At 46.7% G+C, this 17,522-nt stretch overlaps 2 protein-coding genes across 2 annotated transcripts in view; one reads left to right on the plus strand and one right to left on the minus strand.

Moving 5' to 3' along the window:
• Window positions 1-17,522, plus strand: part of RBM11 (RNA binding motif protein 11) — a 548,228-nt gene that overhangs the window by 425,792 nt on the left and 104,914 nt on the right. The gene's annotated exons all lie outside the window — the stretch shown is intronic.
• The window catches only part of LOC135050145 (stomatin-like), a 224,866-nt gene that overhangs the window by 65,036 nt on the left and 142,308 nt on the right, over window positions 1-17,522 (minus strand). Inside the window, exon 2 of the mRNA XM_063956339.1 lies at window positions 747-968. Coding sequence (XP_063812409.1) covers window positions 747-873 — 127 coding nt within the window. The 5' untranslated portion in view covers window positions 874-968. The remainder of the gene's footprint in view (window positions 1-746; window positions 969-17,522) is intronic.

Raw genomic sequence — 17,522 nt, forward strand, 5'->3', positions numbered from 1 at the left:
ATTTATATAATCTGATTTAGATGAGTAATAACAATCAGGGTATCCAGAGAAAGTAACTTTGGTGGTTGGGGGTACGACTGGATTCTGAAAGCATGAAAAAGGTTTGCATTGGATTTAATCAGTTCCAAAGGGAAATACATGCAATCCCACTCTACGGCATGGAGTTCGGACTCTGAACCATTGCCCAGATTTGTTTCCTGTATTTATCCCCATTGTTGCCAATTTTTGTATTTAATTTTTTTTTTTTTTTGGGGGGGGGGTTCAAAAAGTTAATTTTCAAAAACAAAATGAGAATAAATCTGGTTGCCTAAGCAGCTGAACGCAGCAATGATCTCTGTAGGAAAGGATTAATTATTGCTCTACAGTGGTATACACAATGGGGAGATGTATCACAAGGAAAAGTTGAGAAGTTGCCCAGAGCTTCTAGTCATCATTCTATAGAATGTACTTGATAAATTATATAAGATAAGCGCCTTGAGTCCTATTGGAGAAAGAGCGCTATATAAATAAAATTATTATTATTATTATTATTATTATTATTATTATATAGAATCTGGTTGGTATTCACTTGTCCTCTTTTGAAAGGTTTGATACATATCCCCCAATGTATTTAAACACAGAAAAAGTGCATTTTGTTCCAGTGTTCATTCTACATACACCATGAGCTGAGTGTAGCTCAGTGTTAGCTTTTCACAGCAATGCAAGTGCATGTCGTAAAAGGATTGCAAACAGATGAGATGTTTTACCTGGCAAGGCTTCAGGGTCATCCTTGGATGTTTCTGGTTTGGCTTGATCATAGTCATCCTCCATTTCTGGTTGTACTTTATTAGCCGGAAAACAGATCAGGCTGTGAGGCCCGGGCTCACCATTCATTCAAGCAGAATCTCAAAGTGACTTCAGTATGGACTCATGAGCTCATGTGGAAATCTTGTGATCTTCATTGAGGACACGTTCATCTGTGAACACAGCTGAGGAGCGTGCAGAAGTCAACATAAGAAAATCATCACTGTTGCGGTATCTGGGTAAACAATAAACCGTAACTAAGATATCACATTTATTCCACTTACTACATATGTAATATAAGCCCACAGCACGGCAACATGATTCCTCATCACAAAGACTGAGATCATCACACTGAGAGTTGGGTTTCCATGTGGAAGACACTCAGATGTAATGCCGTATGTCAGTGTGCTACCAGTTTATGGGATAAGGGTGGGATTATTCCATTTTTTTCTTTTAGTAAATATTGGAAGCTGTAAAAGGAATGTTATGTCTCCATTTTCTGCAGAAACAATTGCTAATCATATCTGGATAATGAGCTCCGTGTCTGCTGACCTACTGTAGAATGTGGTGCACTTTATGCTCCTTTCAGTGAATCTTTCATTACTTACCATCACACCCATGAACTGGGACCAGAGCTTCTTGTTGCAGCTGCAAAGTCTTAGAAATATCTCCTGTGTGGAATGGACGGGTTATCTTTACCACGTTGTGTTTCCAAAATCACCACCTATCATTACTTCCTACAAACTGGAATAATGACTAACGTATGGCCACAAGTCTGTTATTACTCAATAACATCAATACTGAATAGTATATAGTTATTCCAAGTTTAGGCTGTGATCTCAGTGGGTGGCACTCGATAGACCAGGTGTCGGGATCCCGGCGCTCAACATACCGGCGCCGGGATCCCAACCGCCAGGATACTGACAACTATTTTCCCTCTTGGGTTGTCCACGACACCCCTGGAGGGAAAATAAATAGCGTGGCACTCATAGCGCGCCACAGTGCCCGCAAGTGGCTCTTTTGCACTCAACCCGCTGCCAGCATTGGCCGGCTGTCAGGATCCCGGTGCCAGTATGCTGGTCGCCGGGATCCCGACAGCCGGCCACTGGTAGTACATCCGATATCAGCATCGGTTATTTTTAACATCTGTTTTTCTCCTAAAATGGTGCTCGGAGTGATGTAGGGTACCAGCTTCCTAATTAACCTATAAAACAGTGCCTGGTCTTCACCTTTTATAGTACCTCATATTTCCCATACAGTATTAAGTGGTTGCTAGTACTCTGGTACTCTGTGCCCAGGTCATGTGTGCTGTAGTATAGGTTTATATCAGGGCTGGTGCATACAAAGAGTACATAAGAGGTGAATCTCCTGAGCAGAAACAGTGATAATACCAGATAGAGTAGAAGTTAGTCAAATATAAAATGACAAGGAATATCAGAAACAGTCCAAAGTCAGGAAAGGAAGCTAACAGATGTGTAGATATTTACAAGCCAAGGTCAGGGCAGGTGGCAGACAAAGATTATAATTGTTATTATTCACACTTATTTCTATGGTACCACAAATGTTTGCACTAGACAAACAATACCATAATATCTGAGGTAAAACAATGGAAAATCAAACAGTAAAATATTTAGATACTAGATACTAATTGACCGACAGATATTAACAGTAGCATACAATGACCCAGTACCCTGGGAGGGTGACAGAAAAGATAAGCATCGCTGACTCTAAGTGAGAGCACACCCGAGACAAAGATAGTTGAGTGAGAACAAAGATGGTGGATGGAGGGTATAGGAGGAGGAGAGGTAGACAATAGAGTAGGATATTGCAATAGTCCAACTGGGAGATGACAAGGGCATGACTTGGTAGCCTCCAGGGTGACTGAGGCTACATTCCTGGAGTTTTTTTGTAGGTGAAAACATCAGGATTGGGATACAGAATGAATTTATCACATAGCAAGCTGGAGCTTTTCCAAAGGTAAATGTAAACAGGCAGATATAGTAACAGTACGGACAGCAAATAAGGATTATCGGAGGAAGCATACTGTAGGTCATGGCAGGCGGCAAATTAAGGAAATCGAAATAAGCAGAGCCCAACAATGAGCAGACTTCAAAGTGATGCTAAGGACAAACTCCTAGGCATGATAGTGGTATTATAGACAATGGGTGATTGGTGAAGACAGTTTAATTAACCCAGCACTGACCAATCCCAGCAGAGGTCAATCCAGCCCTCACAGTGCTGATCAGTAATGTTTTGCACATGACCAGAGAAGACAAGTAATGTCAAAGCAACCAGAACACCTCAATCTACCTCCAGTTCTATCCGAGGCGCTGTCCCTAGACCTGACGTCAGGGTAGTTTCATTTATGGCTAAAATCACACATAAATATTACGGTTGTCTTTAATGCATATCAGACATTTGTCTGTTTCAAGCTTGTTTATAACAACATGTAAAATGTTCTGACGTAACGCTGGAGGATCCGACTAAAAGTGCAGGAGGCAACCGGTTCTATTCCAGGTCAGAGCGTCCAAACTAGCTCAAAGTACACACGTTTCTTTTTGGAGTAAAAATGTCTGTGTGCCCCTCTATTCAATGCAGGACATGCCCCTAAAAATCAGTCTTTTCCGTACTTCTCATTTTAATAATTTTCAATCTCCGCAAAATAAAATAATTTTTTTTGTACTGCAGCCCATATTTATCAAGAAGCGCTCTCTCTCCACCAAACTTCTCCACGTCGACCACTGCAGAAATCGAAGTGCAACAATGCAATTTGAGGTGAACAGCACCAACATTGTGCCTCACTCGTTTTGTGCATTATAACGTCCAGCTCGGGACACTCCAAAAAATCCCAAAAACAAAAGCTAAATGTGAGCTCAAGTTGGCGATGCAAAGTCAATTCAATTAAATGATATATTTATTATATAGTGGTGTTTGTAGACTAGAGATGAGCGCCTGAAATTTTTCGGGTTTTGTGTTTTGGTTTTGGGTTCGGTTCCGCGGCCGTGTTTTGGGTTCAACCGCGTTTTGGCAAAACCTCACCGAATTTTTTTTGTCGGATTCGGGTGTGTTTTGGATTCGGGTGTTTTTTTCAAAAAACCCTAAAAAACAGCTTAAATCATAGAATTTGGGGGTCATTTTGATCCCATATTATTATTAACCTCAAAAACCATAATTTCCACTCATTTTCAGTCTATTCTGAATACCTCACACCTCACAATATTATTTTTAGTCCTAAAATTTGCACCGAGGTCGCTGGATGACTAAGCTAAGCGACCCTAGTGGCCGACACAAACACCTGGCCCATCTAGGAGTGGCACTGCAGTGTCACGCAGGATGTCCCTTCCAAAAAACCCTCCCCAAACAGCACATGACGCAAAGAAAAAAAGAGGCGCAATGAGGTAGCTGACTGTGTGAGTAAGATAAGCGACCCTAGTGGCCGACACAAACACCGGGCCCATCTAGGAGTGGCACTGCAGTGTCACGCAGGATGGCCCTTCCAAAAAACCCTCCCCAAACAGCACATGACGCAAAGAAAAAAAGAGGCGCAATGAGGTAGCTGACTGTGTGAGTAAGATAAGCGACCCTAGTGGCCGACACAAACACCGGGCCCATTTAGGAGTGTCACTGCAGTGTCACGCAGGATGTCCCTTCCAAAAAACCCTCCCCAAACAGCACATGACGCAAAGAAAATAAGAGGCGCAATGAGGTAGCTGTGTGAGTAAGATTAGCGACCCTAGTGGCCGACACAAACACCGGGCCCATCTAGGAGTGGCACTGCAGTGTCACGCAGGATGTCCCTTCCAAAAAACCCTCCCCAAACAGCACATGACGCAAAGAAAAAAAGAGGCGCAATGAGGTAGCTGTGTGAGTAAGATTAGCGACCCTAGTGGCCGACACAAACACCGGGCCCATTTAGGAGTGTCACTGCAGTGTCACGCAGGATGTCCCTTCCAAAAAACCCTCCCCAAACAGCACATGACGCAAAGAAAATAAGAGGCGCAATGAGGTAGCTGTGTGAGTAAGATTAGCGACCCTAGTGGCCGACACAAACACCGGGCCCATTTAGGAGTGTCACTGCAGTGTCACGCAAGATGTCCCTTCCAAAAAACCCTCCCCAAACAGCACATGACGCAAAGAAAATAAGAGGCGCAATGAGGTAGCTGTGTGAGTAAGATTAGCGACCCTAGTGGCCGACACAAACACCGGGCCCATTTAGGAGTGGCACTGCAGTGTCACGCAGGATGTCCCTTCCAAAAAACCCTCCCCAAACAGCACATGACGCAAAGAAAATAAGAGGCGCAATGAGGTAGCTGTGTGAGTAAGATTAGCGACCCTAGTGGCCGACACAAACACCGGGCCCATTTAGGAGTGGCACTGCAGTGTCACGCAGGATGTCCCTTCCAAAAAACCCTCCCCAAACAGCACATGACGCAAAGAAAAAAAGAGGCGCAATGAGGTAGCTGTGTGAGTAAGATTAGCGACCCTAGTGGCCAACACAAACACCGGGCCCATCTAGGAGTGGCACTGCAGTGTCACGCAGGATGGCCCTTCCAAAAAACCCTCCCCAAACAGCACATGACGCAAAGAAAAAAAGAGGCGCAATGAGGTAGCTGTGTGAGTAAGATTAGCGACCCTAGTGGCCGACACAAACACCGGGCCCATCTAGGAGTGGCACTGCAGTGTCACGCAGGATGGCCCTTCCAAAAAACACTCCCCAAACAGCACATGACGCAAAGAAAAAAAGAGGCGCAATGAGGTAGCTGACTGTGTGAGTAAGATAAGCGACCCTAGTGGCCGACACAAACACCGGGCCCATTTAGGAGTGGCACTGCAGTGTCACGCAGGATGTACCTTCCAAAAAACCCTCCCCAAACAGCACATGACGCAAAGAAAAATAAAAGAAAAAAGAGGTGCAAGATGGAATTGTCCTTGGGCCCTCCCACCCACCCTTATGTTGTATAAACAAAACAGGACATGCACACTTTAACCAACCCATCATTTCAGTGACAGGGTCTGCCACACGACTGTGACTGATATGACGGGTTGGTTTGGACCCCCCCCCCCCAAAAAGAAGCAATTAATCTCTCCTTGCACAAACTGGCTCTACAGAGGCAAGATGTCCACCTCATCATCATCCTCCGATATATCACCGTGTACATCCCCCTCCTCACAGATTATCAATTCGTCCCCACTGGAATCCACCATCTCAGCTCCCTGTGTACTTTGTGGAGGCAATTGCTGCTGGTCAATGTCTCCGCGGAGGAATTGATTATAATTCATTTTAATGAACATCATCTTCTCCACATTTTCTGGATGTAACCTCGTACGCCGATTGCTGACAAGGTGAGCGGCGGCACTAAACACTCTTTCGGAGTACACACTTGTGGGAGGGCAACTTAGGTAGAATAAAGCCAGTTTGTGCAATGGCCTCCAAATTGCCTCTTTTTCCTGCCAGTATAAGTATGGACTGTGTGACGTGCCTACTTGGATGCGGTCACTCATATAATCCTCCACCATTCTTTCAATGGTGAGAGAATCATATGCAGTGACAGTAGACGACATGTCCGTAATCGTTGTCAGGTCCTTCAGTCCGGACCAGATGTCAGCATCAGCAGTCACTCCAGACTGCCCTGCATCACCGCCAGCGGGTGGGCTCGGAATTCTGAGCCTTTTCCTCGCACCCCCAGTTGCGGGAGAATGTGAAGGAGGAGATGTTGACAGGTCGCGTTCCGCTTGACTTGACAATTTTCTCACCAGCAGGTCTTTCAACCCCAGCAGACTTGTGTCTGCCGGAAAGAGAGATCCAAGGTAGGCTTTAAATCTAGGATCGAGCACGGTGGCCAAAATGTAGTGCTCTGATTTCAACAGATTGACCACCCGTGAATCCTTGTTAAGCGAATTAAGGGCTCCATCCACAAGTCCCACATGCCTAGCGGAATCGCTCCATGTTAGCTCCTCCTTCAATGTCTCCAGCTTCTTCTGCAAAAGCCTGATGAGGGGAATGACCTGACTCAGGCTGGCAGTGTCTGAACTGACTTCACGTGTGGCAAGTTCAAAGGGCAGCAGAACCTTGCACAACGTTGAAATCATTCTCCACTGCGCTTGAGACAGGTGCATTCCACCTCCTATATCGTGCTCAATTGTATAGGCTTGAATGGCCTTTTGCTGCTCCTCCAACCTCTGAAGCATATAGAGGGTTGAATTCCACCTCGTTACCACTTCTTGCTTCAGATGATGGCAGGGCAGGTTCAGTAGTTTTTGGTGGTGCTCCAGTCTTCTGTACGTGGTGCCTGTACGCCGAAAGTGTCCCGCAATTCTTCTGGCCACCGACAGCATCTCTTGCACGCCCCTGTCGTTTTTAAAATAATTCTGCACCACCAAATTCAAGGTATGTGCAAAACATGGGACGTGCTGGAATTTGCCCATATTTAATGCACACACAATATTGCTGGCGTTGTCCGATGCCACAAATCCACAGGAGAGTCCAATTGGGGTAAGCCATTCCGCGATAATCTTCCTCAGTTGCCGTAAGAGGTTTTCAGCTGTGTGCGTATTCTGGAAACCGGTGATACAAAGCGTAGTGTCACGATCCGGGTATCTGGACGCCATTACTTACCCTTCAGATGCCTCCTAAGGCGGGCTCAGCGTTCCAGGACCGGATTCCGCTGTTCCTGAGTTTCCACATACAGAGTGGTCTTTTCATCAGCCGCGGCCTCCGCTGTGCCCGCGTGGTTAAATGTGCATCTATCAGCCTGGCGTCTCCTGTCTCCGGTGGCCGGCGCCGCCATTACTGTTTCCCAGACCACATGGATTACAAACCAAACTTCCCTCCAAGTGTCTGCATGGGCGCAGCCATCTTGGATTCTGTCATCTGATCATTTCCACCAATCTGCTGTCTGTGTTGTTGATTTGCATAATTGCCTAGCCAACCCCTTCCTTGCTGCAGGTATAAGTAAGCTGTACCTGAGCAAGGAAGACGTCAGTGCTTTGGTTGTCAAACCTAGTTCCTGTTTGTCTCTCTTCTATGATTGTCTTCCAGGTTCCAGCTCCTGTCTCAAGACTTCCACCATAGAGACCCGCACCAGCATTCCACCTGCGGTGTAGCCTGACTCTCCAATCCATTGTGGATTCATCTGTTTCCAGCTACAACACTACCTGCTTCCAGCCTCAGCTTCCAGCAGAGTACAGCTTCCCTTAAAGGGCCGGTGTCCTTTCTACACTTTACCACTCTCCACCGGAATTATTATTTCTCCGCTCTCAAGTTCTACATTTCAGTTCACATTTCATCGCTCCCAAAGTTCATTTATTATTTAACTGGTTCCAGCCAGTATCCACTCCGTGCTAACAACAGTCTGGTTCCAGCCAGTATCCACAGCAGCTGTTTTACCTTCAGCAACCCAGCTCTTCCTGGAACACCAGCTGGTATAATCCTGGGTTATCTCCATTGCTACAGCCGGGCCTGGTAAGGACTTTCCATCTAGAAGATCATAAGAACTATCTCACACTACCAGTGCCCTGTGGCTCCTGCCATGCTGTAGTACTCAGGAACTGTATTTATTCTTTGCTGACTTTTATGTTTTCTTTTATTGCTGCTGTGATGCGGAGTTGTCATAATAAACATCATTGACTTTTATCTAAGTTGTCGTGGTCACGCCTTCGGGCAGTTATTATTCATGTTACTTACATGTCCAGGGGTCTGATACAACCTCCCAGGTTCCGGTACATCTCAGCCCCTACAACTGAGGCTGCCTCCCGTCAGCTCAGGCCCTCAGTTGTGACAGTAAGCACTGACCTAATGAATCCAGCCGGAGACCAGGATCAAGCGGCCAGGCCGATGCAAGAACTGGCAGCCCGACTAGAACATCAGGAGGCTGCACAGGGCCACATCATCCGCTGTCTCCAGGATCTCTCTACTCGGCTGGATGGGATTCAGACAACTCTCCGTGGATCAGGCGCGTCTGGTGCGTCAACCACAGTGACTCCAGCTATAACCCCACCCACCTTACCCATTTCTGCTCCACGTCTTCATCTTCCAACGCCAGCAAAATTTGACGGATCTCCAAGATTCTGCAGGGGATTTCTCAACCAGTGTGAGATTCAGTTTGAGCTACAACCTGGCAATTTTCCCAGTGACCGTACAAAAATTGCCTACATTATTTCTCTTCTCAGTGGCTCAGCCCTTGATTGGGCATCACCGTTATGGGAGAGGTCCGACACCCTGCTATCTTCTTACACTGCATTTGTGTCAACATTCAGGCGCATCTTCGACGAGCCAGGCCGGGTAACTTCAGCTTCGTCTGAGATTCTCCGTTTACGCCAGGAATCACGTACTGTAGGACAATATCTTATACAGTTCCAGATCCTGGCATCCGAACTGGCATGGAACGACGAGGCCCTGTATGCTGCATTCTGGCATGGTTTATCCGAGCGTATTAAAGATGAGTTAGCTACCAGAGACTTACCCTCCAAGTTAGATGAGCTAATCTCACTTTGTACGAAAGTTGACTTGCGTTTCAGAGAGAGAGCAACTGAGCGTGGAAGATCATCTGCTCCAAAATCTTCTACTCCTCCTCCTCGCCAACTGTCACCAACTACAGATGAACCCATGCAAATTGTCCGTTCCCGTTTAACTCCTGCTGAGCGCCGAAGACGTCTCTCCGAGTTTCTCTGTCTGTATTGTGCAGCTCCGTCTCACACCATTAATGCCTGTCCCAAACGTCCGGGAAACTCCAAATCCTAGCTCGCCAAGGAGAGGGCCGGCTAGGAGTAATGATCTCCTCTCCATCTCCTCAAGATTGTAACCTCCCAGTCTCGCTTCAAGTTGCTCAACGTTATCAGAACGTCATTGCCCTCCTGGATTCCGGAGCAGCTGGGAACTTTATTACTGAAGCCTATGTTAAACGGTGGTCCCTACCCACCGAGAGACTTCCTTCGTCCTTTTCCTTAACTGCTGTGGATGGCAGTAAAATTTTTGATACAGTTATTTCTCTAAGGACTCTACCAGTTCGTCTGAGAGTGGGAGTTCTTCATTCCGAACTTATTTCATTTTTAGTGATTCCAAGAGCCACACATCCTGTGGTCCTGGGCCTTCCATGGCTCCGTCTTCACAATCCTACAATTGATTGGACGACTACGCAAATCCTGGCATGGGGTTCCTCCTGTACTAAGACATGTTTGTTTAAAGTGTTGCCTGTCTGTTCTTCCTCCCCCAGGTCGTCTGATGTTCCACCTCCTCCATATCAAGATTTCACGGATGTGTTCAGTAAAGCTTCTGCTGATATCCTTCCTCCTCATAGAGAATGGGACTGCCCGATTGATCTCGTTCCAGGGAAGGTTCCACCTCGAGGCCGAACTTATCCGTTGTCTCTCCCCGAGACACATTCTATGGAGGAATACATTAAAGAGAACCTAGCAAAGGGGTTCATTCGACCTTCTTCTTCTCCAGCCGGCGCAGGCTTCTTTTTTGTAAAGAAGAAAGATGGTGGTCTGCGGCCGTGCATCGACTACAGAGGTTTGAACGACATTACCATCAAGAACCGCTATCCTTTACCCCTGATTACTGAGCTCTTTGACAGAGTTAGCGGAGCTACCATCTTTACAAAGCTGGACCTGAGAGGTGCATACAATCTCATCCGGATCCGTGAGGGTGACGAGTGGAAGACCGCATTTAACACCCGTGACGGACATTATGAGTACCTCGTCATGCCCTTCGGATTGAGCAATGCTCCAGCTGTCTTCCAGCATTTCGTCAATGAGATCTTCAGAGACATTCTATACCGTCATGTCGTGGTCTATCTAGATGATATCCTCATTTTTGCCAACGATTTAGAGGAACATCGTTTCTGGGTAAAGGAGGTTCTGTCCCGTCTCCGTGTCAATCATCTCTACTGCAAATTAGAGAAATGCGTCTTTGAAGTCAAGTCCATTCCGTTTCTAGGGTACATTGTGTCCGGTTCCGGACTAGAGATGGATCCTGAGAAACTACAAGCAATCCAGAATTGGCCGGTACCCTTAACCCTCAAAGGGGTCCAGAGGTTCTTAGGGTTCGCCAATTATTACCGAAAGTTTATACGAGACTTTTCCACCATTGTGGCGCCTATTACTGCTTTCACCAAGAAGGGTGCTAACCCGTCCAAGTGGTCTGAAGAAGCCATGCAAGCTTTTCATCTTTTAAAACAGAGGTTCATCTCTGCACCTGTCCTGAAACAGCCTGACATCGACTCTCCTTTCATCTTAGAGGTGGATGCCTCCTCCGTTGGAGTAGGAGCGGTGTTATCTCAGAGGGCTAAAGATGGTCATTTACATCCTTGCAGTTTCTTCTCACGGAAGTTCTCCCCAGCGGAGCGCAACTATGCCATTGGCGACCAGGAGTTGCTAGCCATCAAGCTCGCTCTAGAGGAGTGGAGATATCTGTTGGAGGGAGCTTCTCATTCAATCACCATCCTTACAGACCACAAGAACCTTCTATATCTAAAAGGCGCACAATGTCTCAACCCTCGTCAGGCCAGATGGGCACTTTTCTTTTCCAGGTTCGACTTTAAACTCCAGTTCTGTCCGGGCTCTCAGAATCGCAAGGCCGATGCCCTTTCCCGCTCATGGGAGCAAGAAAATGAGTCAGAGTCTTCAGACAAGCATCCTATTATAAATCCGTTGGCATTCTCCACGGTAGGGATGGACTCTACGCCCCCATCAGGGAAAAGTTTTGTGAAGCCGACACTAAGGAAGAAGCTCATGCATTGGGCCCATGCTTCCCGTTTTGCCGGACATACAGGTATCCAAAAAACCCTGGAGTTTATCTCTAGGTCCTATTGGTGGCCAACTCTGAAAAAGGACGTTTTGGAGTTTATTGCATCTTGCCCAAAGTGTGCTCAACATAAAGTATCCCGCCAGTCGCCTGCGGGGCAACTGGTTCCACTATCTGTTCCCCGTCGACCATGGACCCATTTGTCGATGGATTTTATTACAGATTTGCCCATGTGCAACAAGTTCAATACCATCTGGGTGGTAGTTGACCGGTTCACCAAGATGGCACACTTCATTCCTCTCACCGGTCTTCCGTCAGCTTCCAAGTTGGCTCAAGTATTCATACAAGAGATCTTCCGACTCCACGGTCTTCCAGAAGAAATTATCTCAGATCGAGGAGTTCAATTCACAGCCAAATTCTGGCGAAGTTTATGTCAAGTCCTCCAAGTCAAGTTAAAGTTTTCCACGGCTTACCATCCTCAGACCAATGGTCAAACTGAGAGGGTGAATCAGGACTTGGAGGCCTTCCTCCGCATCTATGTGTCCTCCTCTCAAGATGACTGGGTTCAATTACTTCCCTGGGCCGAGTTCTGTCATAACAACCAGTATCATTCTTCATCTTCTTCAACACCATTCTTCACCAACTTTGGATTCCACCCTAAAGTCCCTGAGTTCCAACCGCTTCCAGCAACTTCTGTTCCCGCAGTGGATATCACCTTGCATCAGTTTGCCAATATCTGGAAGAGCGTACGATCAGCTCTGCTCAAGGCATCGTTCAGGTACAAGAAGTTTGCGGATAAGAAGCGTCGAGCAGTTCCTGCTCTCAAGGTGGGTGATCGGGTATGGTTATCCACGAAGAATTTGAGGTTAAGAGTTCCCAGTATGAAGTTTGCACCTCGCTACATCGGTCCTTTCAAAATTGATCAAGTCATCAATCCTGTTGCTTACAGACTCCAGTTACCTCCCTTCTTAAAAATACCCAGGACATTCCATGTTTCCCTGTTGAAACCGCTAATCTTGAATCGGTTTCATTCCTCACTTCCACCAACTCCGAAAGTCCAAACTCAACGAGGCGTTGAGTATGAAGTGGCCAAGATCCTGGACTCACGTCACCGTTACGGTCAACTTCAGTATCTCATTGACTGGAAGGGCTATGGTCCTGAAGAACGCTCTTGGACCAATGCCTCTGACGTCCATGCTCCTGCCTTGGTCCGAAATTTCCACGCAAAGTTTCCTTTAAAGCCTAAGAAGTGTCCTGGGGCCACTCCTAAAGGGGGGGGTGCTGTCACGATCCGGGTATCTGGACGCCATTACTTACCCTTCAGATGCCTCCTAAGGCGGGCTCAGCGTTCCAGGACCGGATTCCGCTGTTCCTGAGTTTCCACATACAGAGTGGTCTTTTCATCAGCCGCGGCCTCCGCTGTGCCCGCGTGGTTAAATGTGCATCTATCAGCCTGGCGTCTCCTGTCTCCGGTGGCCGGCGCCGCCATTACTGTTTCCCAGACCACATGGATTACAAACCAAACTTCCCTCCAAGTGTCTGCATGGGCGCAGCCATCTTGGATTCTGTCATCTGATCATTTCCACCAATCTGCTGTCTGTGTTGTTGATTTGCATAATTGCCTAGCCAACCCCTTCCTTGCTGCAGGTATAAGTAAGCTGTACCTGAGCAAGGAAGACGTCAGTGCTTTGGTTGTCAAACCTAGTTCCTGTTTGTCTCTCTTCTATGATTGTCTTCCAGGTTCCAGCTCCTGTCTCAAGACTTCCACCATAGAGACCCGCACCAGCATTCCACCTGCGGTGTAGCCTGACTCTCCAATCCATTGTGGATTCATCTGTTTCCAGCTACAACACTACCTGCTTCCAGCCTCAGCTTCCAGCAGAGTACAGCTTCCCTTAAAGGGCCGGTGTCCTTTCTACACTTTACCACTCTCCACCGGAATTATTATTTCTCCGCTCTCAAGTTCTACATTTCAGTTCACATTTCATCGCTCCCAAAGTTCATTTATTATTTAACTGGTTCCAGCCAGTATCCACTCCGTGCTAACAACAGTCTGGTTCCAGCCAGTATCCACAGCAGCTGTTTTACCTTCAGCAACCCAGCTCTTCCTGGAACACCAGCTGGTATAATCCTGGGTTATCTCCATTGCTACAGCCGGGCCTGGTAAGGACTTTCCATCTAGAAGATCATAAGAACTATCTCACACTACCAGTGCCCTGTGGCTCCTGCCATGCTGTAGTACTCAGGAACTGTATTTATTCTTTGCTGACTTTTATGTTTTCTTTTATTGCTGCTGTGATGCGGAGTTGTCATAATAAACATCATTGACTTTTATCTAAGTTGTCGTGGTCACGCCTTCGGGCAGTTATTATTCATGTTACTTACATATCCAGGGGTCTGATACAACCTCCCAGGTTCCGGTACATCTCAGCCCCTACAACTGAGGCTGCCTCCCGTCAGCTCAGGCCCTCAGTTGTGACACGTAGCCTGCCTAGGAAAGAGTTGGCGTTTGCGAGATGCTGCTACTGGTGCCGCCGCTGCTGTTCTTGTGGCGGGAGTCCATACATCTACCCAGTGGGCTGTCACAGTCACATAGTCCTGACCCTGCCCTGCTCCACTTGTCCACATGTCCGTGGTTAAGTGGACATTGGGTACAGCTGCATTTTTTAGGACACTGGTGACTCTTTTTCTGAGGTCTGTGTAAATTTTCGGTATCGCCTGCCTAGAGAAATGGAACCTAGATGGTATTTGGTACCGGGGACACAGTACCTCCAACAAGTCTCTAGTTGGCTCTGCAGTAATGATGGATACCGGAACCACGGTTCTCACCACCCAGGATGCCAAGGCCTCAGTTATCCGCTTTGCAGTAGGATGACTGCTGTGATATTTCATCTTCCTCGCAAAGGACTGTTGGACAGTCAATTGCTTGGTGGAAGTAGTAAAAGTGGTCTTACGACTTCCCCTCTGGGATGACCATCGACTCCCAGCAGCAACAACAGCAGCGCCAGCAGCAGTAGGCGTTACACGCAAGGATGCATCGGAGGAATCCCAGGCAGGAGAGGAATCGTCAGAATTGCCAGTGACATGGCCTGCAGGACTATTGGCATTCCTGGGGAAGGAGGAAATTGACACTGAGGGAGTTGGTGGGGTGGTTTGCGTGAGCTTGGTTACAAGAGGAAGGGATTTACTGGTCAGTGGACTGCTTCCGCTGTCACCCAAAGTTTTTGAACTTGTCACTGACTTATTATGAATGCGCTGCAGGTGACGTATAAGGGAGGATGTTCCGAGGTGGTTAACGTCCTTACCCCTACTTATTACAGCTTGACAAAGGGAACACACGGCTTGACACCTGTTGTCCGCATTTCTGTTGAAATACCTCCACACCGAAGAGCTGATTTTTTTGGTATTTTCACCAGGCATGTCAACGGCCATATTCCTCCCACGGACAACAGGTGTCTCCCCGGGTGCCTGACTTAAACAAACCACCTCACCATCAGAATCCTCCTGGTCAATTTCCTCCCCAGCGCCAGCAACACCCATATCCTCCTCATCCTGGTGTACTTCAACACTGACATCTTCAATCTGACTATCAGGAACTGGACTGCGGGTGCTCCTTCCAGCACTTGCAGGGGGCGTGCAAATGGTGGAAGGCGCATGCTCTTCACGTCCAGTGTTGGGAAGGTCAGGCATCGCAACCGACACAATTGGACTCTCCTTGTGGATTTGGGATTTCGAAGAACGCACAGTTCTTTGCGGTGCTACTGCTTTTGCCAGCTTGAGTCTTTTCATTTTTCTAGCGAGAGGCTGAGTGCCTCCATCCTCATGTGAAGCTGAACCACTAGCCATGAACATAGGCCAGGGCCTCAGCCGTTCCTTGCCACTCCGTGTGGTAAATGGCATATTGGCAAGTTTACGCTTCTCCTCCGACAATTTTATTTTAGGTTTTGGAGTCCTTTTTTTACTGATATTTGGTGTTTTGGATTTGACATGCTCTGTACTATGACATTGGGCATCGGCCTTGGCAGACGACGTTGCTGGCATTTCATCGTCTCGGCCATGACTAGTGGCAGCAGCTTCAGCACGAGGTGGAAGTGGATCTTGATCTTTCCCTAATTTTGGAACCTCAACATTTTTGTTCTCCATATTTTAATAGGCACAACTAAAAGGCACCTCAGGTAAACAATGGAGATGGATGGATACTAGTATACAATTATGGACGGACTGCCGAGTGCCGACACAGAGGTAGCTACAGCCGTGAACTACCGTACTGTACTGTGTCTGCTGCTAATATAGACTGGTTGATAAAGAGATGTAGTAGTATGTATGTATAAAGAAGAAAGAAAAAAAAAACACGGGTAGGTGGTATACAATTATGGACGGACTGCCGAGTGCCGACACAGAGGTAGCTACAGCCGTGAACTACCGTACTGTACTGTGTCTGCTGCTAATATAGACTGGTTGATAAAGAGATGTAGTAGTATGTATGTATAAAGAAGAAAGAAAAAAAAACCACGGGTAGGTGGTATACAATTATGGACGGACTGCCGAGTGCCGACACAGAGGTAGCTACAGCCGTGAACTACCGTACTGTACTGTGTCTGCTGCTAATATAGACTGGTTGATAAAGAGATGTAGTAGTATGTATGTATAAAGAAGAAAGAAAAAAAAACCTCGGGTAGGTGGTATACAATTATGGACGGACTGCCGAGTGCCGACACAGAGGTAGCTACAGCCGTGGACTACCGTACTGTACTGTGTCTGCTGCTAATATAGACTGGTTGATAAAGAGATGTAGTAGTATGTATGTATAAAGAAGAAAGAAAAAAAAAACACGGGTAGGTGGTATACAATTATGGACGGACTGCCGAGTGCCGACACAGAGGTAGCTACAGCCGTGAACTACCGTACTGTACTGTGTCTGCTGCTAATATAGACTGGTTGATAAAGAGATGTAGTAGTATGTATGTATAAAGAAGAAAGAAAAAAAAACCACGGGTAGGTGGTATACAATTATGGACGGACTGCCGAGTGCCGACACAGAGGTAGCTACAGCCGTGAACTACCGTACTGTGTCTGCTGCTAATATAGACTGGTTGATAAAGAGATGTAGTAGTATGTATGTATAAAGAAGAAAGAAAAAAAAACCACGGGTAGGTGGTATACAATTATGGACGGACTGCCGAGTGCCGACACAGAGGTAGCTACAGCCGTGAACTACCGTACTGTGTCTGCTGCTAATATAGACTGGTTGATAAAGAGATGTAGTAGTATGTATGTATAAAGAAGAAAGAAAAAAAAACCACGGGTAGGTGGTATACAATTATGGACGGACTGCCGAGTGCCGACACAGAGGTAGCTACAGCCGTGAACTACCGTACTGTACTGTGTCTGCTGCTAATATAGACTGGTTGATAAAGAGATGTAGTAGTATGTATGTATAAAGAAGAAAGAAAAAAAAACCACGGGTAGGTGGTATACAATTATGGACGGACTGCCGAGTGCCGACACAGAGGTAGCTACAGCCGTGAACTACCGTACTGTACTGTGTCTGCTGCTAATATAGACTGGTTGATAAAGAGATGTAGTAGTATGTATGTATAAAGAAGAAAGAAAAAAAAACCACGGGTAGGTGGTATACAATTATGGACGGACTGCCGAGTGCCGACACAGAGGTAGCTACAGCCGTGAACTACCGTACTGTGTCTGCTGCTAATATAGACTGGTTGATAAAGAGATGTAGTAGTATGTATGTATAAAGAAGAAAGAAAAAAAAACCACGGGTAGGTGGTATACAATTATGGACGGACTGCCGAGTGCCGACACAGAGGTAGCTACAGCCGTGAACTACCGTACTGTACTGTGTCTGCTGCTAATATAGACTGGTTGATAAAGAGATGTAGTAGTATGTATGTATAAAGAAGAAAGAAAAAAAAACCACGGGTAGGTGGTATACAATTATGGACGGACTGCCGAGTGCCGACACAGAGGTAGCTAC

This window comes from Pseudophryne corroboree, chromosome 2 (assembly GCF_028390025.1).
Source record: "Pseudophryne corroboree isolate aPseCor3 chromosome 2, aPseCor3.hap2, whole genome shotgun sequence".
Taxonomy (NCBI): domain Eukaryota; kingdom Metazoa; phylum Chordata; class Amphibia; order Anura; family Myobatrachidae; genus Pseudophryne; species Pseudophryne corroboree.